This window comes from Podarcis gaigeae, assembly GCF_964106915.1.
Source record: "Podarcis gaigeae genome assembly, chromosome: 12".
Taxonomy (NCBI): Eukaryota; Metazoa; Chordata; class Lepidosauria; order Squamata; family Lacertidae; genus Podarcis; species Podarcis gaigeae.
This window is the reverse complement of record NC_139688.1, coordinates 23,782,670-23,807,856: the sequence shown is the minus strand read 5'-3', so window position 1 is coordinate 23,807,856 and position 25,187 is coordinate 23,782,670. Positions and strand designations below refer to the sequence as shown.

Here is a 25,187-nt window from a genome sequence, read left to right as displayed (position 1 = left end):
CTGTATATGCCTACTCGGAAGTAAGTCCCATTAATTTCAGTGGGGCTTCTTCTCAGATAAATTGGCATAGGATTTCAGCCTTACACTATTAGAGCCAGTCACCTTAGCAGTTCAGCTGTGGGCATTTTTCTTTCTTTTCCCTTCTGATGAGAGGTGTTGTCACAAAGGCCTAATAGCTTCCTACAATCCCTTTCTCATACTGTTCCTGAGGAGCACATTCAGAATTTGCCAGCTTATGCCAAGCCAGTGTGCCCTGAGTTAACCTTTGCTAATGACAGAACACTGAAAGGTTCAGCTGAAGTGCCAATAAATACCATCATTTTTATTTAGGTATTCATTGGCTTGCTTTTTTGGACTGAAGGACCCGACTTCTTTGGGGGAAACAAATTAAAGCCGCTGGCGCTGGCAGGAGTTCATTTCAAACACATCCCTGCAATGCTCTGTGTTGGCAGGTGCATCCTATGGGCAAGTCACTGTGGGAGAATAAATCTTCCCCGCTTGGCAACAAAGGTTCTCAGATCCAGCCCAAATTAGCTTAGCCTCGGCACACATGTTCTACCCCAGTGCATTTGGAGCGCCAGACAGGTATCAGACCTTCCAGGATCGGTATCTAGCCCAGAATCTTCCTAGTAATTCATTCAGACTGGCTGGGTGGCAGTAATTTATTCACTTAATAGGATGTTACGTTCACATCTGAGGGAAAGAGAGAGAGAAGCGGGGGGGGGGGGAGGCCTTTCATCAAGAGGGTTTGAAAGAATTGGCCCTAAACTAAATAACACACTGATTTAATTGGCAATGATGGTGCTCAGCCATGATAAGAAGTTAAGTAGAATAATTTGTGGAATTGTTTCTGTGCCACATCCTGCCAGTATGTGCCTATGAAACAAGATAAGAACAAAAGCACCCCCCCACTGTGCTCTGGGTATAGGGAACCTTGCCAGTATATAACAGAAATTACTGCTGCTAAACAGGCAGTACTGGCTGCTTTGTTGAACTCACTGGGTTGTAGCCACACTAAGGTAGGGTCCCATCAACGTAAGGATTGCCACTTGTGTGACCGGAATACTTCATTTCTCCTCCCCCGATTAACCCTTAAGTCTGTTCCCCCAGCCCTCCAGAGCAGATTTGGGGAGGGCACAAGACAAAGAGAGTCGGGGGGAATTCCACCACGCTAACGGCAATCCCTTCATTGACATGACAGATTAGTAGAATACCACTCACTGCTCCATCTTGCTTGCAGGTGAGTGAGGAATCATGTCTGCTGATTGATTTTCATTGTTATCCTCTGAGAAACTCGGAGCAATGGACATGGCTTTGCCACTAACCTCATTTTTATCATTGCAACAACCCTGTGAGGTAGACTAAGCTGAGAGGGGAATGCAGCCAAGGTTAGGTAAAGGTAAAGGGACCCCTGACCATTAGGTCCAGTCGTGTCCGACTCTGGGGTTGCGGCGCTCATCTGGTTTTGTTGGCTGAGGGAGCTGGCGTACAGCTTAGTCATGACTAAGCTGCTTCTGGTGAACCAGAGCAGCGCACGGAAACGCCGTTTACCTTCCCGCCGGAGCAGTACCTATTAATCTACTTGCACTTTGACGTGCTTTCAAACTGCTAGGTGGGCAAGAGCAGGGACCGAGCAACGGGAGCTCACCCCGTCACAGGGATTCGAACCACTGACCTTCTGATCGGCAAGTCCTAGGCTCTGTGGTTTAACCCACAGCCCCACCTGTGTCCCGCAGCCAAGGTTACAGACCCTTTAAATACTGTGTGGGGAATGTTTTTTCTGCAAATAGTTTCTGTCTGTCTGGGTTTCAATACCCCAGTGGAAGTAAGGTGGAAGTATGAGACCTCAAGGTGGGGGAAATGGGGTAGGAAGGCTCCTCTTTCATAGCTCTAAAAAAAGAAGGTCCCAAATGGTAACATGTCAAGGACCCCCTAATCACCTGGCCCAATGTTACAGCACCCTCTTTATATGCAGAAGGTCCCAGGTTGACTCTCCAGAAGAGACCCCTGCCTGAAACCCTGGAGAGCTACTGCTGGTCAGTGCAGGTAATTCTGACCTTAATGGACTTAGGGTAGATACATACCATACATTTAAATCACATTTCCACCCCACACACAGAATACTGGGAACTATAGTTTCCCCCTCATCAACCCCACCAGTGCCATTAAACAAACTACAGTTCCCAGAATTCTTTGAAGGAAAGTCGAGTGCTTTAAATGTGTATTGGGTGTGCTTTACATGTAGGGTGTGGGCCTGCCTTCTGTCTGAGGCAGCTGCCTGTAAGGACATTCCCTGTTTTTCAGCTGCTCATGCCAAGATATTGGGAAAGTGAAAAGAAAACGTGGAGAAGCCGGAGGAAGAGGAAGCCTTCCTCTTTGGGAGATGGATTAATCCTTTTCAGGATTATATGGATTCTGCTTACCAGCTCCTTTGGGGATATGAGTGAAGCACTGTCCTTTGGTCATAATCCTTTTCCAGGAGGGTGGGTCTTTGTTTTGATCCCTTTGTCTCCCTCAGTGAGAAAGGGGTCATTGATGTTGATCAGGATTTCTTGATCCTGCAGATTGGTTGATTCTGTCTTTCCGGTTCATTATCCAACTTAGTGTTGCTTCTTCATGCTGGGCTTCTCTGTGAGATCTAATAATCCATATCTGCTCTGATTCTGCTCTCTTCTCCAATTCTGGTTGATGCTCAGTGTGGTGTGGATGCCCCACCATTAATTACCCTTTTCCTACCTCCTGCATTATAATCACCCGTTCGTCTAGTCATAGGCACTTTGTTTCCTGGCCTGCCTATAAATTGTGCCTTCTTTCCCCCACCCCACCCCCATGAATATGAATTTAATTGCATTCAGTAGAAGTTCGTAAGAACTCGGAAGTCCAGAGTAAAAGGTCATCATAGTTTCTCAGTGTTATAGTATGAAAATGCAAGCTTGTCTTGTAGTCATGAAGGTAATACAGGCCTGAACATGATTATAGTAATAAAATAATGAATAGGAAAGCTAGAATTAGATGCTGATTTTTTATCACCTTTTTGCTTATAAATAATATTTGCAGAAGCCTTTCAAAGCAATCAATTCATGGCTTGGCAATTAACATTCTGCCTTGAGGAGAGGTTCTGGCTTCAGTTCTATACCAGCTGAAACTATAATCCTGTCCAAAATTACTTCTGAGATAATGTGGGATGATACAATGAAAACATGTTGATGCGTGATTCTTTTTCTGGCCTCCATTTAAACTTTTCGGTGAACTCTCCCAAGTTTCAGAGAAAGTTTTGCATTACAAAGGAGGACGTTGTAAACAAAACTGAGTGATAAACTGCTATTATATTTTACCAGTGATACCTAATTATTTTGAGGATTTTTTTTATCCCACTTGTCTGTCAGCAGTAATCAAATAGGCTTACAAGTTGGCTTACAAACGACATGTCTGAAATAACTGGATGAAATAGCAGCACACAAACAAAAGAAATGCACCAGGAGCATTGAAATAAATCATATTATACTCAGCAACAAAATGCCTGTGAAAACAATTGAGTCTTGACTGCCCTGCAAAAAATCATCCAACAATCATCAAAAATCATCCAGAGCCAGCTGGATAAGACCTGCTGTATTCTGGGCACCATGACAGAAAAGACTGCTTACCATTTTTGGTGGCAAGGAGCAGTTGTGAGCCAGCACGCCCTCAGGCAAGCTGGAACAGGGCAAAAACTTCCTGCACAGCTGGCTGGCAACGTCATCAGGCTCAGCCAGCTGCAGGGAGTGGCAGGACACCTTGTCACTTTGAATTTGAATCAGCCAATCATGGCCAGGTTGCTGGGCAGAATTTTGGGGACGGGCCTGGGTCAAGCCTGTCTTCACTCAGGTCCACCTCCAAACCATTTAAACCGGCTGAGCTTGCTTCCTGCAGCACAGTCAGCAACAGACACGTTCAACTTCTGAATTTAAAGTTGTTGTTTCCTTCCTGGTAGATGTCCGTAGAAGAACGATATATGAGTATCACAGAGTGGAGCTTCAAATGTCAAAGGTTACCAATCTGTCAGCTGTTGAGATGATTCCTCTACCCAGTAAGTACAAACCAAGAAGCACATGATATATGTCATTCTTAAAGACCATCTATTAGTTTTAAAATTCTTTAGAGACATCTTCCCTCTTAGCCTAAAATGGCCTGGTTCACATGTCACTTTAAATGATAGTTAACTATGGCTTAAAGCTGAATGTACAGCACGTTGACGCACACAGGGGAAATTGCTGCTTCTCTGCTCCTGTAGCTGCCATGCTACTAGGAGCTAAATCTCTTTGATTCTCCATCACTCCTGATGTGCTGGGAGCTAAGCCTTAGCTTGGCTTACTGTTATACCTGCATCCGAGCTCATGGTTTGTCTCCTCAAACAAACCATGAGTGAGTGGTAAGCCAAAAAGAAACCTTGGTTACAGCTCATGGCTGTTTGAAGAGCAACAAACCATGAGCCTAACAGTAAGCCAAACTGTGGCATAGCTCCTAGTAGCACAACACAGCTGGAGTGGTGAAAGATTAAGCAGCTATGATTTTCTTCCTTTTCATCCACACACTGCAGCGTTGTTGTTTTGTTGCATTTGTACTTTTCAATATTAATTCCTTTGTTTATTGTATATTTATTTTAAATAAGGAAACTATAAATACATGAGAGAGACATCAGGGCACACACCAGAACAAAAGAAAATGTGGAGAACTACATTTCAAAGGCCAGACATACCTAACTGGTTACTCTCTAGATAATACCAGTATATCCCAACATCCAATATCTGGCAATTGTATATTGATCACCGAGTGATCATGGGTGCATAATAAGCCCTGCAAAGGAAGTAGTGACAAATGCTTATTTTGTATCTCATCCACACACACACTTTAAAGAAAGCTTGGAATGTAAATTGCTAGACAAACCATCAGTAGAAACTGGAGTCGGCTCCCATCCCCCTCTTAATCCAATTACAGCTTTTACACAGTTTCCTACCCCAGCTTATTACGTCTATATGACAAAAACATTAGCTATACGCCGCAAAATGTAAGACCTCAAAAGGAAAGAGACATAAAGAAATAATTGAATGCTTTCATGGCAAAAGGCGAATTTAGGAGCTGGGCAAGAAATGAAGATTTGCAGAAATGGTAGTATAGTTACAGACAGGATTAAAATTGAATCTCAGAGATCAATATTTCATAGGTGGTGCCTATTTCCATAGTGTCATAGTAGACTGTTAGATGGTTAGAACTCACTTATTCACCAATTATTTTAAGGAGAATACATTATTTTAGTCCTTAGAAAACTATTGGTGGTAGGAAATATTTGCAGGGTGAAATTGTTATCTGCCTGGGTCTTTTCTTGTTGCAGCCTGCCTCCAGTTTAACAGCTGTGGGCCATGTGTCACGGCTCAGATTGGCTTCAACTGCAGCTGGTGCAATAAACTCCAAAGGTAAGAAAAGCTAGTTAATTCTGGCCTTTGATATACAATGGCACAGATAATGAATCCATTTTTCTCTTGCCCTATATAATGCATAGGGATTCTTTTAATTGGGCTGATTTATTTCCTACTGACAACTGAAGTGATGGTTTTGACCTTTCAATTTGCGATATATAAAGTAATAAGGTTCCTTCCTCAGAATCCCTGTAGGACTAGCCAGCATACGCCACACTTGGGGAGAAAGGTTCATTCAGTAAGCATTGACCTCCAGGGCAATGTACCCTTTACCATAGGCTTCTAAACTGTGGTTTAGAAGACCAGGAACGTGTTGCTAAGTCAAAAGACAAAATAGACTGGAACAGCCTTAAAGGTCCTTGGACTTTTCTTAATATTCAGGATATTTCCAGATGGGCCACATTTTTGCTTGAGTTAAATTTTTGCATAGTTGTTGCAGGAAATTGAAAATCTGTCCTTTAGCTAGGTCCTCTCTCTTTGCTGATCTGCCTACATATTTTGTTGCAGGGGGGATGCATTCCTGATTAGTGTGCTTTTTCTGATAGTAACTGTTGTGTGAAATGCCGTTCCTTGAGATCTGTGGCTAACTGACAGGTGTATGCTGGTGAGGAGCACCACAACTCTGGTTTCTGCCCCCTACTCGACATTATCTGCAGTATGTTGTGCCTCTATCTCATTTCCATTTTCTTTTCTCAAGGGAGCTTACTCCCAGGAAACTATGCACAGGATTGTATTCATTCATGCTTACCCTAATAAACTGAGCAGTACGCTATGAACTGCTGCTCTTGGGTGGGTGGGTTCATGTGTATATGCATATCTGTGTTAAATAATGGCTCAACACTGTTGCCTACATATTTAGACTCTCTTTGAGAGTGTTCCTATGCCTATCCTTGGAGGGAAAGGCTGTGGTGATTGTCATGATGAGCTCCTGCACTTCAAAATTTACCACTGGGTGAAACCTTTGAAGAAAGGCTGTCACTGATTCCCCTCCTCAAACAAATGCATTATGTGGGAACAATATATTGTCCCAATGTTACAGAACCAAACACTAGTATCCTGTTAACAATAGACTTGTTCATATGTTTTACAGAAGTGGGTACAAATGTTTTTGTAAAAGAGTCTACACTTGGTAGTTTCTACAGCTCAGGTGTGGGTACACAGACTGTAAATTTTTGAGTGTTACATGTAAGTAACTGCACATGTGCATGCTACAACTATTTCTGTAGACAGGTATACAGATTGTACATTCATTTGGGTCATCGGGAAAGACTGACATTGAATGTTTCACTGTTTCATCCAGTATGGCAGCAGTAGGGACAATTTGTAAGTCACAAAATAGCTGGAATATAAAGAGCACAATCATTCTACACAGTCTTAGCTTTTAAAACGTTCCCCAGCTGCTGACCTTGGTTAGCTTGAATGAATTCAACAGAAACTCCTGTTATGCAAGCCTGGCTGTATTAGTGCTGCGTTTTTGCTTTAGGTTTTGTTGTGCTTTTAGCCCAAGAAATTAGATTCAGAAATTCTTGTCATTAGTGAAAGGAAAATGTACAGAGAAAATAAGACTTTTAGATTTTCTGGGGCTTGCAGAGACCTAATGAGGGTCTGGGAGAGAACAGATAAAGGGTTACTGACATTAAAAGGTTGCATATGTTCTTTGGAATTCTGAGTGTTTCTTCTTGGGATGAGTTGTTTCATTCAGTTTTCCCCTTTGAGATCAGTTAATTAATTTGTCAATTAGTTTTGGCAACAATATTTGACATATATTATACATATTATACCTAAATAAAACATCTTCATAGAAGAAGATTATGACCCAGAGCCAAACAGACCTGCATGTAACAAAAGCAGCAGTACTGTATTAGGCTTCCCCCATCACTTTTGAAATCTAACTTACCCCATGTCCTGACTGTGTTATAGTGGGTGCTCCTGGTCCCCCCCCCCCATTTTTGCAGCATTCTCACAACTTCATTGACATCAAAATGCCAGGGAATATTCCAATGTAATCCATATTCATGCTTCATGAAGAAAATCCACTAAATCAAACAAAAGCACAGTTGCCAATGAGCTGTTTTTGGATATCCCAATGGCCTGTTACCAAATTTAGCCCTTGCCTGGAAGCACTTGGTGCATATTTTCCCATAAACCAAACCATTTGCATTGTGTGTAACAGTAGCTTCCTTACAAGCCTAATCCTTGTTACCAGAATCTGAGTGTGCATGATTTGGGTTGGTCAGCAAAGGAAGTTCAAAACGTGCTAAGATATTGTAAGATGTAGCCATCTTTGTTAATGTTGTAACTTCCAGTCCATATGCACTCAGGCACACAGTTCTGTCCTTTCCAGCACAGTTCCCAATATAGCTTCTCCCTCCAGTGCCCAAGACTGCAGATGTCTGAAATTATCTGTGAGCATTTGGGGAAGGTTTCCCTAGGGAAGGTCAACAGCTTGGATCCTGAGTTCCCATGAGCTCTCAGGATGCTTCCTCTAGAGGAGAGGTGAGGAACCTTTTTGGCCCAGCAGGCCAGATCCTTATCTCCCCACCTGGTTATCTCTGGAGCTGTTGATCACTTGTAGAGCGATGGCTGGAGGCCCTCACAAGTAGACCCCTAAAATTCTAGATCCCAACCTCTAGCCCCCATGCTTTTCCTACTGCCATGTTGACTGATAAAGGGAAGAACTGGCAGAGATGTTGGGGTGTATGTGTCTCTGCGTTTCATGGTCATGGCGGTGGGTGGGGGAGAAGTTTTGCTGTTTAAAAACAGCTAAAACCCCACAAAATTATCTCCTGTGTTTTTAGAGCATGCTGCGTGTTGTAAATGATTGCCTTTGGTAAAGTATGTCATTGTCCCGTTGCTTCCAATAAAGAAAAGTGTGCCAGGGTGGGGGTGGCCTACTCACAAATCCCTATGGGTAAGAACGGAAATGCCTCTAAATTGATTACTGCTGTTTCATTGCATTTGCCCATTTCCTCATTCACAGTATTACTGCTTTTATGAACTGTAATTTCCATCAAATAACAAGGTCTTGGAGTTTTAGCTCCTGTTGTGGAAAAATGGTACCTTTTGCATCAAAATAGAACATTTATTTGAAAACCAAAGAGCCCTTTCCAACATCACAAATTAGTGTTTAGCATCAAACCAGCATGGGGTGGGGGGAGTTTGGCGGCAATTTGTGATGGTACATTGTATTAGAATAAAATAAAAACCAGCATACCTGCTCATCCGAGTTTAGACCAGGGCCTGAGTTCATTCTGGGAAGATCTGGAGTCTAAGAGAGGTGTAACAGTTGGGTATTGCAGTTAAGCAGCATGAGATGAGATTGTAATAAGGCAACAATGTGGTTGCCAGTGTGGTGTAGTGGTTAAGAGCGGTAGTCTCGTAATCTGGGGAACCGGGTTCACGTCTCCACTCCTCCACATGCAGCTGCTGGGTGACCTTGGGCCAGTCACACTTCTTTGAAGTCTCTCAGCCTCACTCACCTCACAGAGTGTTTGTTGTGGGGGAGGAAGGGAAAGGAGAATGTTAGCCGCTTTGAGACTCCTTAAAGGGAGTGAAAGGCGGGATATCAAATCCAAACTCTTCTTCTTCATCTTCAACAAACACAGCTAGAAATGTGACCACAAGCAGTGTGTGGTAATGCTCCAGTCCCGTAATCTGCACTGGCATGACACCTCCACACATGCATTTCTTTGCGCATCTAGACTAGCTCTAAGAGTTTAGCTACATGGTTCACAAAGTAGAGTGGAGCAACCACCTTACCCTGCCATCTCTGAGAATTGGATTTTAATTTTTTAAAAAAGATTACAAGGAAGTAGCATTTTTCTTTCTCCCAAGATGCCAGAGGAGGCAGTTATCAGAGCAGGTATTCTAGCAACTCAGGTTAGAGTAGGGTTCAGGTTAACATCAACAGCAATGCATATATACTTACCTGCTATCATATACCAGGTTAAATGAGAACAGATGGACATTAGCAGATTACCAAAGAAATGCGACTTGGAACAGCCAAAATGCAGTGACAGAAATAGCCAATGGTCTTCATGGAACCATAAACTACAGCTTTTGGAACTGGATCTGCACCTTTTTTAAAAAAGGTGTATCTAATACGTGTGCAGCAAACCATTAAAAAATAAATTAAGTGATTATTATATTGAACAGGACGTAGAACCCATCCAGACATTGGACTTGTTTTCAACATCTTAAAGAGAGACACATTTTGAAAAGTCGTTTCCTTGACTTTACCTTCCATGACTTACTGCAAAGAGCCTTTATGGCTTGAAAATCCATAAATTATGAAAAATCTAAAATTTTAGTCTTCGAAAGAAGATTCTCCCAGTCTAAATGGGTGCTGGATGGCCATAACCTTGATCAGGTAAAATACTTCAGATACGTAGGGCTCACGTTCCATCATACAGGATCTTGGAAGCACCATTGGCAAACCTCCCTTCAAAAGGCGGAGATTACAAAGCTAGCCATATATAGATTCTTCTTCACAAAGGGCGGCAAATATGTTCCAGCAGCCTTAAGGGTTTTCAACGCAAAGCCCGTTTCCCAACTCCTGTATGCAGCAAATGTCTGGCATAATGGGGACCTGCCAAAGCTAGATGGCTTTCAGGCAAAATTTATACGATCTCTGCTGCAGGTACCTAACTGCGTCCCCAACGTCGTACTTCTGTTGGAAGCTGGTGAATGCCCAATTTCAGCTAGAGCGTGGTGGGCTGCCCTAAAACATTGGCTCAGGATTTCAGTGTTTAATCTAGGGAAGGGTCTGTATCAAGATTTGACCAATGAGGAATTTGTCAGCAAATGGCAGAAAACCATGGCTAAAAAAGCCACCTCTATTGGTCTGTCTCCCCCCCAACTGTATTACCTGGGTTATGAAGGCGCCCAAAAGGTTTTAAAGCAAAGATTATGGGACACACAGTGACTTGCGATCTCGATCACACGCAGTCTGTAGTCCGCTGGCAGCAGGAGTTCAATATGGGTATGTCTTTGAGTTAACATCTTACATCAAAAACCTGACAGTACCTAACTATCGAAGGCTTTTCACCAAAGCCAGACTAAATGTCTTCCCCTCTGCAGTGCTGGATGGTAGGTTGAGAGGAGTTCCCTACCAGGACAGACTTTGCTCGTGTGCTCAAGACATCGATTCCATAAACCATATTTTGTTGCATTGTGCGAAGTATGAGCAGGCCAGGGCTGAACTGATACTACCCTTGCTGGTGCCTTTCCCGGGAAAATCAGAGGCTCACTATGTCAGGTTCCTACTGGAAGACCGGACAAAAGCTAGAACATTGGCAGTGGCAAAGTTTTTATCGGTGGTTGCAAGAACAAATGAGCCCTATATTCTAAACAAAATGCTTGATTAACCTGGAGGTAGGCTGTATGAACTGTGTATTGATTTGTAATGTTTTGTTGGGTCTCTGGACCGTAGTAAAGATTGCTGCTGCTTGAAAATTTCATCCTGTGCCATTTACTTACCAATAGAACAAAGATGTTTCCAGGTCTGCCATTGTTTCTGTTTGCAATTAATTTATGTTGCATGGTTTCCTCTATACCTTCTTCCTTACCCACCCCTAAATTACACCTCTGTTTGGACTTCAAACTGTGGAAGATTTAGGCATTATCTTTTGCATTGTCCCATATATATGACCTGCTCTTTTCCTATGAATATTTTCTTCAAGTTCCTTACAGCTAAGGAAAGGGCAAAAGAATAAAAATTAAAACTCCCATTATCAGGAACAGAAGCCCATAACTTATGACGAAAATAAAATTCCCACTGTGCAATAAGGACAAACACTTAACATGTGAAGTATCCAGTTTCGCTGTAGTGGCACAAAACCTGAAATGTGCTTTTGCAGAGGAAAATGAGCTTCCTCGTGAGAGGCACCTCTTATCCTTAGTTGTATAAAACTTTTATTGACTGGATGTCTGCGTGTTTTGTCACGATAATTGTAATGACCTTTAGTAAACTGATTGCCTGATTTTCTAACACAAAAATGTGAAAGCTGTGGCCCTCCAGACATTATTGGACTCCATCACCCCAGCCAGCATCAATAATGGTCAGGAACAGCCAATAGGCAGGGAGGTGGAGTCCAGCAACATCTGGACAGCCAGAGGTTCCTTATCCCTGTTACAGTGGTACCTCGGGTTAAGTACTTAATTCGTTCTGGAAGTCAGTTCTTAACCTGAAGCTGCTCTTAACCTGAAGCACCACTTTAGCTAATGGGGCCTCCTGCTGCCGCCGCATCGCCGGAGCACAATTTCTGTTCTCATCCTGAAGCAAAATTCTTAACCCAAGGTACTATTTCTGAGTTAGCGGAGTCTGTAACCTGAAGCATATGTAATCTGAAGCATATGCAACCCGAGATACCACTGTATAAAACTGCACACAGGATCTTATCATGAAAAAAAAATTGCCTTATATTGCTATATGTGAGGATCTGAAGTTGCTAATGGTTCTCTGCCACTTCTATTTTCCCATTTTGGTCTTCATTGTTGCTGTCTACATATAATTTGGAAGGGTTTTGCTTTGACTCTAGATGTCTCATCAAACACTTGTCATTGATGTGATTGGTTGCCCTAATTTGCTGCCCTAATTTTCTTAGGTTTAGCCAAGCATGTATACAGAAGTACTAACTGATATACCATTGCTGAGCATCCATAACAGCAAAAGCGTTTATGGGCAGGCTTGATTAAAGGGCAAGCAATGTGTCCCCTGCTTGCTCATACTAATGAAATAATTAGTTCTCTCGAAAATAAAGGTAATTGCCCAAGAAAGAAATTAAGTTTAAGTTTATAAACAGACACTAAGCTAACGTGGACTTGAATGTAAATGGCAGTAGCACAGGTGATGCTTTGTAAAGTATAAAACTGTAGGGTCACAGGTAGATACTTAGGTAGATACCTAATACAAAATCACCTATTATTTGAAAATGCAGTATTGATATTGTGACAATTGTGTAGGACAGTGGAGCTAATCTGGATCTGGATCACAGAGGTCCAACAGGCATATTTCGTAGGAGCACAATAAACCTTCCTGTGATATGGAAGCTTTTCTGATTGTTTGAGAGAGCTTTCCTTGCCTTCTTTAGAGTGGGTGTGTATGGCTACACATACAGATATGCTGTGTATGGAACTGTTAATACGAGAGAGTGCAAGCTTTCAGTTTACCCTGAACAATATAGTAGGCTCACATGATTGGCATCAGCTGTATTTATGGATTGCTTGCATTTAGATGATACCAAATATCTTTGAAGCAGGGCTGCACTTTTAGCTCAGGTCTTCTTCCTTAATTTTAAATTCATTTATTTTCACTGACTGTTCCCATAGGTACCATAATTTGAAACTGTGATATCAAAAAGTTCCTCTTCCCCCACAAAAAAGTCATTAAAAAGGGGGGGGAGAAAACTTATAGGTTTTCTGCTGTGGTTCCGAAAGATTATTGTGGCCCCCACCACAGCAAAATTTCCCCCTTTTTAAATGGCCACACACAATTTTATACATCAGACACACCAACTTTGACATGCAGCCCCTCAACTGCTGATCATGGACCTATGCAGTCCTTGGCTTGAACAGGGTTAGCCAACCTGGTTTAGGTCTCATAAGGTCCTTATGGCCCAATGCAAAGTTGTAGCAAACACTTTGAAAGCAGGTAAGTTTCCAGCTATCTTCTATATATTTAAGTATTTGGAGGTACATGTTTACATAGATTCATAAACCTTTCTGTCTATGATTGAATATATTTATGTGTCTCCATGTGGAAGTGCTTCCCAAGTTGGATGCAGCCTGGAGCCCATCATAAACACTGTGTGGGAAACTAGCTATGCGCGGCCTCCCTGATTGTAATAGCACACGACTTCCTCCGAGGGAGACTGGTCCAGTTGCATCTGGTCATTCCCATGGTGCTTCTGCGCTTTTGTTTTGCAGAGTTTCTCCCACGCTGTTTTGTACTTGGACAGAGATAGCTAAAGGCACATGTGCTATATTCCTGTGACTGTGATTTGTCTTAACTGTTTTTAATATTGAATTTTAAATTGTTGCAACCCATCCGGGGACATGCTGCTGAAGGGCGGGTAATAAATTTAACAACAACTGCTACGGATCTGTCATGCAAGGTGGATAGGTGCACTAAGCAGGCAACTTGCCAATGAAATATGCAAACATGCTCCCTCCTACATATTTTTAAATGAAATGGGGAAACATTTACATGCAGGCTAATGGTGGACAGATCAGTCTGTATTTTATCATAATACGTGCATTTCTAAACACGTTTTATCATAAAATACACATCCATTTACACATTCACCTTTAAGCAGAGAACAGTATCACAAAATTCAGAGAAGTGCATCATCCGAAGGATAATCTTGTTCCAAACCATTTGGAACAAGGTGAGAATTAGGTTGCTTCACTTAATAACACAGAGCAAACGAAATTCTCCTCCAGTGCTAAAATGGGTGCATTTTAGATTCCAGTAACAACACAAACTACGAAAGGTTACATGAAAAGCCACCCTAGATATTTTTTGTTGCTGACTCCTCCAATGCACGCATTATATAATAGCAGTAATTAAACCATTTGCTTCCCACCTCTAGGTGTAATGAGTGCTAATGGGTATTCCTAATGAGAAAACTGATGAGCCCCTACTCTTCTATAATTCATCAGTAATCAGCATTTGACTGTTTTTGCTGTGTGTTCACTTTAATTTGACTTTGCATTCATCTAAAGACAAATGTAACCCAGAGGGGAAGGAAAAAAACTCCAGTATGCCTTAAACTTAGAGCCCACACTATCCAAGCTCAATGAACAAACACCATCTGTCATAGAACCTTCAAGGTTTTCCTTAGCTTGTTTCTTGTCTGTGTTGATTAAATCAGTCTAAGAGTTTTACTGCGTTCATCTGCCTATGTCAATCGGCCTTTCCGATTTGTCTAGGCTTTCCACATCTGGAATAGGAGGGCAGCCATTCAATATGGATCTGCTAATGCTCTTGCCAGCGGCAAGCATGGGCTTTTTTTTATTCTGGTGAGCATATTTATGGTGCCTGTCCCAGCCCCAAGTAAGTGGTGAGTGGGAGGATCTTCCCTGGTCTCGTGATCTCTGAGAACTTCCAAAGCTCAGAGCTTGTTGCAATGGCTATATGTGTCCTCCAAGACCAGGGGCACCATGCTTCTGAATACCAGCCACTAGAGAACAGCAGCAAGAGAAGGCTCTTGTACTCATGTCCTTCCCATAGATATCTGGGAAACAAGATGGTAGCCTAGACAGACCTTTGGCCTTATCTAGAAGAATTCGTCTATTCCAACCCTAAATCTGGTGTCAACTACAAACGTACTCAGCCCATCAATATAGTGTGTATTCTTATGAATGAGGATTAGATGGATTTATATCCTGAAAGATGGGATATAAATGATTGATGGTCAGAGTCAGGCTTGAGGTCGTCATAGAATGTGAACACTCACTAATAATATCCTTTAAACAAAATTAGCAGCAGACATTTTTTTCTGGATCCACTTAGTTCCCATGAAAATTAATAGTTGAGTTAAATCCTGATGAATTGGTTCCATTGATTTCAGATTTGCAAGGCTTGTTGAGGGCAGTAACTCATATTCACATTGAATTAGACACCGCTGTTGGTAAATGGCATGGAAGCAATATGCAGATGACACCAAGCTCCTGTTTCTCCAGGTGAAGGAGTGCAAGTGCCAGATTGGTGTCTGGAGGCAGTAATGGGCTGGATCAGGGTAAATAAACAGAAACTGAATTCCAGCAAGATAGAGACTCAGATGGTAGACAGATCCATGTCGAGGATTTGGAGCTATGGTCTGTGCTAGATGGGTTTGCCCTCACCTGAAAGAACAGGTTTGTTGCTTGGTGATACTTCCTGATTCTGCACTATACACCGTATTTTTCGCCCCATAGGACGCACCGGCCCATAGGACGCACCAAGTTTTTTGCGGGGAAATAAAGGGGAAAAAATTATTTCCCCCCCAGGTGCTTGTGGGGCCGGCAGCGGGGAGAAGCGCTCTTCTCCCCGTCGCCCGCCTTCAGACCAGGTCCGGGGACAGCGGGAAGACGCGCTGCGCCTCCCAGCTGTCCCCGGAGCTTGCGTTTTTTTGGGGGGGGGAAATGAATTAAAAAAAATTATCCCCCCCAGCTGCGGCTGCCACCCCAAGCCTTGCGCACACCTGCCCGAAGCACGGGGCACCCTCCGGAGGGTTCCCCGTGCTTCGGGCGGCAGGCTTCCGCCCCAAGCCTCGCGCGCCCGGCAGGACTTCCCACCGGGCGCGCAAGGCTTGCGGACGCTCGCCCGAAGCACAGGGAGCCCTCCGGAGGGCTCCCCGTGCTTCGGGCGGCAGGCTGCTGCCCCAAGCCTCGCGCACCCGGCAGGACCTCCCACCTTGCGGACACTCGCCAGGGCTGCAGGCTGCTGCCTGCAAGCCTTGTGAGCCCGCGGGAACTCCCGCCAGGCTTGCAAGTCTTGCGGATAGCTTCCTGAAGCCTGGAGAGCGAGAGGGGTTGGTGCGCACCAATGCCTCTCGCTCTCCAGGCTTCAGCGAAAGCCTGCATTCGCCCCATAGGACGCACACACATTTCCCCTTCATTTTTGGAGGGGGAAAAGTGCGTCCTATGGGGCGAAAAATACGGTACTCAGGTGACCTCAGTAGCAAGGAATGTGCCAGCTACAGCCATTACTGGAATGGAATAGTTTAGCAACAAGTACCATGCCCTGGTAACCTCATGTTCAGATTATTATAATGTGCTGTACATGAGGAAATCTGTAAAGACTGTCTGGAAGCTACACCTAGTGTGCAGCACAGCCACCAGGGGTGTGAGTGGTTGTTTTAATTGGGACCATATAAGACCAATATTGCACAAACAGTGTTAACTGCCTATATGCTACCAGCACAATTCAAAATTTTCTTGCCCAGTTAAAAAGCCCTGAATTATTTGGGCTCCATGTACTTGAAGGAGAACCTCTCCCATTATCTGTTGACCTTTGCCTTAAGATCTTCTGGGGAGACCTTCCTTGCAATCCCACTGCCAAGGATACCATATAGGGAGGTGGTGTGGAGACGGGCCTTCTCAGTTGTAGGGCCCCTTCAGCACAACTCTGAAAGGTTGACTCACTTCTTACTGAATTTTAGGTAGGGTGTGAAGCCACACCTTTTTAATCTGGCCTACTGGGCAGAGTGATGCTGTCTACTTTTTAGTGTCTTCACGTTTACAATGCTGAACACTAGCATTTTTAGAAATTATATTTTATTTGATACCCGTTACCCTCTTTCTGATAAATCATCAGTTCGATTTTGGTAGTATTATCGTTTCAGCTCATTTATCTAGGATTACCTTGAAATCAATGGGACCAGCTTCTGAGCAGACATGCATACCATTGAGAACAGTTCCCAGACTTTAAAAATACCTCTTCTCTTCCTGTGGAACAAGATTCATTGTGGACTCAGCTGAGCATTTGATTTGGTCCCTCCTCAACACACTTAATCCTTCACCCACTTTTCCTACCGCAAAAATATGTACAGGCCTCAGCATACCCTGAAGTCTGTTCACATATTGTTGCAAACTAACAAATTCTGAGACATCAGGAATCACAAGACAGAGAAACCAGTAGGAGAACACTTCAATCTCCCAGGACATTCTATACAAGATCTCAAAGTAGCTGTTCTATTACAAAGGAATTTCAGAAATAGACTGGAAAGAGAAGCTGCTGAATTGCAACTTATTACCAAACTTAAAACCATGGAGAGACCTGGTCTGAACAAAGACATTGGATTCTTATCTCATTATACATGACAAAGCCATTTTTCACCTTCTCACCCCTTGCTTTTTCCTGTAAGACCTATTGCAGTCGTTAAGAGTCATCAACAGGCTCATCACAGCTATCTGCCAATCACCCATTCCCACCACCCTTCTGAGTAATACCCCTCCCCACCTTCTCACTATATAGAAGGGTCTGGTGACTTCTGTTTCAGTGTATCTGAAGAAGTGTGCATGCACACGAAAGCTCATACCAAGAACTAACTTAGTTGGTCTTTAAGGTGCTACTGGAAGGAATTTTTTTATTTTGTTTTGACTATGGCAGACCAACACGGCTACCTATCTGTAACTGAAATTCTGAGTTCCAGTTACAGATAGGTAGCCGTGTTGGTCTGCCATAGTCAAAACAAAAAAAATTCCTTCCAGTAGCACCTTAAAGACCAACTGAAGAAGTATCTTCTTCAGTGTATCTGAAGAAGTGTGCATGCACACGAAAGCTCATACCAAGAACTGACTTAGTTGGTCTTTAAGGTGCTACTGGAAGGAATTTTTTTTGTTTTGAAATTCTGAGACAGTACATGCCACTTATCAGCCTTTAGTCTCTCTCCTGGTCTAAAGTCAACAGTTCTGCTTAGAATCGTTTTGTTTCTCTGTTGCTGACAGACCATGTTATAAAGAGATGGCCCTGGGGGTCCAAGCCGTGGGTCTCCTGCCCCACTACTGACCCTTTTTGAAAGTTGTTTCTGGCTGTGTTGTCTAAATGAGGGTTGCCACATTTTTCCTGGCAGCGCCCTTTTTTTAATAATATTTTTTATTGAGTTTATGAAGTACAGAAAAAAGAATAGAAAACAGATTATAGAAATAAAATAGAAAAGTTACAAATTTCCATGTTCTTTTTTCCATCAAATCTAATGGACTTCCCCACATCCTCCCAACCCTGCATTCTCTGTAATACAGAACATCAGCAATTTGTTACCTTGTTTCAATACTTATTGTATCCTTCATTTTATCATGTTACCTAATATCAAATGTGTTATACCCCAAATCATGTACCTTTTCATTTAAACACAATAAAGTTATTTCATTATTCTACCTCTGACTTCTTGTGCCTTAATTTCCATTTCATTAATTTATCATTGCTGAAGCTAGAATTTCCTAAAAGGTGCATCTTTTAACATTCGTACAGCTTATAATGTTTTTTCAAATAGTCCTTAAATTTTTTCCAATCCTCCTCGATTGTTTCTTCTCCCAAGTCTCGGATTCTGCCAGTCATTTCGGCCAGTTCCATATAGTCCATCAACTGCGTGTGCCATTCCTCCAGCGTGGGTAGATCTTGTGTCTTCCAATGCTTTGCAATCAGGATCCTTGCTGCTGTAGTGGCGTACATAAAAAAAGTTCTATCTTTCTTAAGCACTCTCTGGTCCACCATGCCCAGGAGAAAGGCCTCCGGTTTCTTAGGTAAGGTAAATCTAAGTACCTTTTTTAGTTCATTATGAATCATCTCCCAAAAGGCCTTCACTTTCGGGCAGGTCCACCAGAGGTGAAAGAATGTCCCTTCCGCCTCATTACATTTCCAACATTTATTGTCAGACAGGTGATATATCTTAGCAAGCTTGACTGGGGTCATGTACCACCGGTATATCATTTTCATAATGTTTTCCTTCAAGGCACTACATGCCGTAAATTTCATTCCGGTGTTCCATAACCTTTCCCAGTCTTCAAACATAATGTTATGCCCCAAATCCTGCGCCCATTTTATCATGGCGGATTTGACTGTCTCATCCTGAGTATTCCATTTAAGCAGCAGGTTATACATTCTCGAAAGTAGTTTACTTTTTGGCTCTAGCAGTTCTGTCTCTAGTTTCGATTTTTCCACCTGAAATCCAACCTTCTTGTCTACTTTAAAAACCTCTTGAATTTGTGCATAGTGCAACCAATCTCGCACCTTGTTTTTTAATTTTTCCAAGCTCTGCAACCTCCAATTGTCTCCAATTTTTTCAATTATTTCCCCATATTTAGGCCAATTGGCCTCCATGTTAAGTCTCTTACGTGCCTTGGCCTCCACCGGTGAGAGCCACCTCGGAGTCTTACTCTCCAATAAGTCTTTATATTTTGTCCAGACCATCAAAATTGCTCTCCTAACAATGTGGTTTTTAAACAATTTGTGCACTTTAACCTTGTCATACCACAAATATGCATGCCACCCAAAAGCATTGTCAAACCCTTCCAGATCTAGGACATCAGTGTTTTCCAGTAAGATCCAATCTTTCAACCAGCAGAAGGCTGCAGATTCATAATATAACCTCAAGTCTGGCAGGGCAAATCCCCCTCTTTCTTTCGCATCAGTTAACATTTTAAACTTTATTCGGGGCTTTTTGCCCTGCCAAACAAACTTAGAAATATCCTTCTGCCACTTTCCAAAACATTCCACCTTGTCCACGATCTGTAGGGCCTGAAACAAAAATAACATTTTTGGCAATACATTCATCTTTATTCATCTTTTGCCCTTGACAGCTCTTTGGTGGGCAGGAAACATTCTCAAATGAAACATGCTGAATCCATCCCATTATGCAGAAATTTCTAAAGATGCTGGTAGTTTTTGACCTCTCTCTTTTCACCATTATAAAAGGAGAAGATTTTTATTTAGAAAAACAACTTTCAGGTAGCATAGTAAATAAACGCTCAGCCTTATTTTTCTGTGCCAAAAATAGGGACAAATGACCCCCTAGGAGACCTCAAGATGTTTACTGCTTCTTTCTGTCTCTTACATTCACTACCCTGGAATAAATCTGCTCTGTTCCCTGTGGTTCCCTATCAAGAGCCACTAGCCAAATCAAACCATCACCATTATGTCTGTAAACATCTCTTAACGTCCCACTGCAACTCCTAACATCACATTTCTGTGTTCCATGTAAACAAGAGAAGCAGAGAATCCTCAGGTTTCCCCCCCCCCTTCAAATAAGGCCCTTGTTCCCCTGTCCTCAAATGTGGTCTGTTAATTGCTTCTCCAGGAGCAGACTTGGGTCATCCTTTCAGAATGAAGTTGTTATAAAACGGCTGTGTTGACAGATGGTACAAATGGCATAACTAATCAAATCTACCATGGTGTTTTCATGGCAATGGGGAATTATCGCTGTGCCAGTAAATGAAAGGCTTATTAAATGTTGTGTTCTAAGCAGGAAATACATTGTAATGATAGCTTACAGAGTCGTAATTTGGGGATGCAACAATGATTATATGCTCTGTGACGGATGAGTCTCTGACATATGCCTTGGAAACATTTTGCAGATAGCTTCACTTGGAGCCAAAACTATCACTTCTGATAATGCAGCTTTTCAGTAAGGCTTTTTAGGTTCACCAGTGCCTCAGCAGAAAGTGTCAAATAAGCAGTGCCCTTAGGTCTTTCAAGTTCCTTAGGGCAGAGTAATCCAGATAACTTGCTTGTTCCCCATGTTTTGGTCAAGAATTATTTCAGTTCCTCTCATGCAGTGTAGGCAGGCAGTTAATAGACAGAGATTTCCTGCTTCAGTAGTGCAGAAAGCTGCCTTGATTTGTGCAAAGGGACTTAACTTCCTGGTAAGTGTGGATAAGATTGCATGCTAAACCATGGTCTAACACCGTGTGTACACACCTCTGCGCACCGCCTCTCCCTTCCTCTCTCCTGCCCCTAGTGCAGGACTTCTGCCTAGTTTAGTTTCATATTCATCAAAGACTCTCAGCTGAGTGTTAAGGTATGAGCCAGTTTTTGTGGCTTATAACAAGCCATGGTTGATGAAACAAAATAAATGAATCTGTTTTGCTTTTGTTATTTTTTTAAAAATTGCAAGCATTGAATAATTTCTGTCAATATAGCGCTGGGTTGATTTCTATAGTTGAGCAACATCTCATGTGTAAGTTGAGCTTGATTACTCCACACCTTCTTGCTTAATAAGTTACATAGTTGCAGCACTTTTTCCTATTCAAGATCTCAAGCCACCTTAAAACAATTAATGACAATTCTTCCGCTGTCGGATGCTCCTTGGGAATAATTAAAGCATAATTCTACCAGCTGCTTTGAAAATGCACTCCTTGTATATCATACACTATAATTTGGTGTCAACCTCATTAATTTTCAGTTAATTAGGGTAAAAGTTTATGGGCATCCCACGTCTTTGCAATAAAAAAATGAAAAGTTCAAGGAAAGAATTTCTTCAAAAGTTGCTTTTGAGACTGTTTTGGATGGGTTCTTGCCTAAAACCTGGCATGCACTGATCAGACATTTATGGATTCCTTGATATCCCTGATCGCCTAGTATGATGAAACAGAGCCGTATTGCTTGGTACAGTGTGTTCTTTGTAGTATGGCTTTATACAAAATGAAGGGAAAATGCTGGACAGAATAAATTAAATTGGCTTAAATCCACGGGTTTGAGATCAAACCTTAATCTCCTGCTGCATAGTAAAATGAAACAATTAACTATCCATAGCAAAAAGACACTGACATGTCAAATTGTCTAATCGTGAAAATTAGTTCCTTATAGGGAGAATTAATCATTTTGACTTGGAATATCATCCTAAATGAAGTGAATACTCTGTTGATCATAAAGGTTTAACAGTACAGGACTTACTTTCCCCCTCCCCCTCCCTCTCCCTCTCCCCCCTTCCCTCTTTATCCAACCAATCTATTTTTCATTTGCATCTGGATCGCTTTAATCCCTTACCATCATTTAAAGATGTTCCAGTGGATTTGATCGTCATCGGCAAGACTGGGTAGATGGTGGATGCCCTGAAGAGGTAATGTTTTGACGTCCCATATTTAATAAATATTTTTGGTGAACAGCTGGGGCAATAAACAAACAAACAAACAAACAAACCTGAGATTATGGCCCTGATCCAGAGATACAACTTTCCCCTGCTAACCATTGTTGAAAGGAGAATTTGGGGGATCAGCTTCCCCTGGAGATAATCAAGGTTGACAGCTAAACATCTGCTCCATCACTATTGCCATGAGCACCTGATGCTGGTTACAAGTGTGCCTCTCCCTCACATTCCCTAACAGCATCTTTTGGGCATGGATGCTGAATCCCAGAGTATTGTCCATGCATAACGACCTTGTTATTTTGGAACGCATGCTAGAATAGCTGTTAATGACATTTAAATATGATAAGTAGGTGTTGTTGTTTTTTAAGATTTAGCAATGTTTCCTTTTATTAGTTATTCATGGTATGGGAAAATATGAGATGTGATATAAATGCTGTGGCTTAGTACCAAAGTCCTAGCCTGCCAATTGTTTTATAGATACTGATGGTCTTGTATGTCAGGTCACGCTGGAGACTAGCCCTGGATTATGTTTGGAAGGCCTAGGTCTCAACTTTAGAGTGTTATGGAAAAATCTAGGTGCGAGGCTGGTCAGTCACCCAGCTCGTCGAGCAGATCCCGCGGGTCCCTGTGGAATAAAAGAAGGAGTCCAGCCACCAACCGGAGCAAATAGCTGTAGACCAAAGTTTATTGCGCAACAGGTTCAAAGAGGAATTTTGAACCCCGAGGATGGGGTGACAAGGACTCTTAAAAGTTTCTATCTTATCCCAGCATACAGTTCATTAAGCATCATCACTACATCATTGTTACATCATTGCTACATTAGAAAGGGGGAGGGTTATACATGATTAACATAGGAGGAATGTGTTGGGGCAACAGGTGGATACAGGATATGTATTGGGAATTACATTCTAAGCACCTACTACAAAGGGACAATAGAGCTTTGGTTTGCATAGTCTGCCACCTGGGCAAGTCTGGAGGAGTGCCTTTGCCCAGCGATTGACACCTATGACTACCTTCCTGTGAGTATGTGACCTCATGGCAGGGACTGAGTGGTTTCCAAGTCCTTGGCCAATGAAGCAAATTGGCAGTGGAATGAAGGAAACTAGCAAAGGAGTTGATTTATATGATTTTTTAAGCTAGGTAACTTCCCTGAGCTGTCAAGTCAAAAGGATACATTTATGCTGAATATTTGTAACATTTAACAACTTTAAAGATGTGCCCCCCCCCCGTAATTTCTGTAACAAGAGCATGTGAAGTAATGATGACAAATAGGGGCAGCCAGCATGGGCCCCAGCCAACAATGTTCAGGGATGAAGGGAATTGTGTAGTGCAACAGCCACTAATGTATGTGGCCCTTCCATGACAAATCAGTATTCCCAGCATAGCAGAGAATCTGAGCATGGCCAGAGATCCTTCCCTCCTCCAACTTGGTCACTGCAATTCATCCTCACCCATCTTACAGATTTCCGCACTGCCTCTCTCCCTTTTTTTTTTTAATCAAGGCAGAGAGTATTCTGTCTTGATTTTTATTTTTTTTTAAGTCTTGATTTAAGGTTTCCATTTTCACTCACTTCGGTCTGACATTTTGTGCTTGCTTTAGATGTCTGTAGATCAGAGACAAATGGCCTTCATTGAGAACCAATTTTCTCCTTTCTTGTTTGTGCCCCCCCTCCCCGCTCTGTAGTCTAAAGATAAGATTTGTGAGAAGAATGTAGACACGACGCAAATGCCTCCTCATACCACTACTGCTATCCAGCAGACAACAATGAGATTCAGAGTTTTAACCACTACCAAAGGAGCCACAACATCCCATCTGCCAACTAGCCTACCCACAGAAGGTAACTTAAACTAGAAGGGGTTATCTGTTGTGCTAAGCTTCCTAGGGCGAAAACCTCACATGACATCAGCACATTGGGGGAAAGCAATCCTCAAGTAGTGATTCTGATCCAAAGATACTACAAACCAAGGGAGGGCCAGTGGCTGAATGCAGACCTCCTGGCCTCTCTCTTTGACCTATGGAATGCTTCATGACCCACACCCTGCACCCACCATGAGGGGTTCTGTCCTCAAACTCTGATCAACCCTCATGCTTGCCTGAACGGATGCTAGACAGAGTTGTGTGAGTGTGGAAGGAAAGCACCCTACTGTACAAAGGTAACATTAACATTCTGGCATCACGCAGGGCATGTCATTTTAGGGGGTCAGGGTGAAAGTTAACTTTTGCACATTTCTTCAGCGAGAGATCTTAAAAATACCGTTTTTTGCTGTGAGGAATTCAAAGCTGCTATTATTTTTTGTGATTGGACAACCTTTAGCTTTGTAAGTATATTTTTGATGAAGAAGCACATGAACTACTTTTGGAAAAACAAAAGAATTTTACTTTTACCTTCTGAAAATGACAGGTAATGTTAAAATAACAACAACTGCAAGCACTTGGCAATTTTTAAAAAATGATTTCCATGCAATTCTGCATACAGTTCACTTACCAGGCAAAACTAAATTACATTAATTTAATCAAAATAACTTTTGAATTCCCAAGTCGTGTTACAAGTTCTTAGCACCCCTCATTTGGGGAATTTGAATCTGGACAGCACAACACCAGCTCCTCTTGATGTCAAGAATCTTTAGTTGCTTCAAAAAACTGGAGAATGCTAAATTACTGTATATTTGTAGTACAGAAATGCTCTTAAATTACTGATGTGCACAGCCTACTGTGAATGTGGGACCAAATAGAATACCAAAGGTAAACTGGAAATAATAAGATTCACAAGTAAAGCATTATATCAGATTTTTATGCAAAGTTCTGTGTTCTAATAGCTTTGATTTTCTTTTTCTAGATGATACCAAGATAGCGTTACACCTAAAAGATAATGGAGGTAAGAGCAGCTAATCTTTGTGTTCAAATAATGTCAGCTACATTCCATGGAACCACATTAATCTGTCTCAGAGAAACCTTGTCCTGAACCCACAGGAGAAGTCACTTGCCTTATTATTATTATTATTATTATTATTATTATTATTTTATTTTATTTTATTTTATTTTATTTTATTTTTGGTACCACAATACTATGGAAGACATTCTAGCAGAGTACACAGTATGTTATTATGTTATTGATATTATTAAATGCATAATTCATTTCCCCAATTAGTCAAACATACTTGACAC

General features: G+C 42.1%; 1 protein-coding gene across 2 annotated transcripts in view; it reads left to right on the top strand.

Moving 5' to 3' along the window:
* The window catches only part of PLXDC2 (plexin domain containing 2), a 234,961-nt gene that overhangs the window by 192,067 nt on the left and 17,707 nt on the right, over nt 1–25,187 (top strand). For both annotated transcript variants that reach the window (XR_014556587.1, XM_083704951.1), the window contains exons 8-12: nt 3,971–4,066; nt 5,369–5,450; nt 21,934–21,994; nt 23,706–23,859; nt 24,859–24,897. Coding sequence is in view for 1 of the 2 variants with exons in the window: in XM_083704951.1 (XP_083561077.1) it covers nt 3,971–4,066; nt 5,369–5,450; nt 21,934–21,994; nt 23,706–23,859; nt 24,859–24,897 (432 nt within the window). In the remaining variant the exon portion in view is untranslated. The remainder of the gene's footprint in view (nt 1–3,970; nt 4,067–5,368; nt 5,451–21,933; nt 21,995–23,705; nt 23,860–24,858; nt 24,898–25,187) is intronic.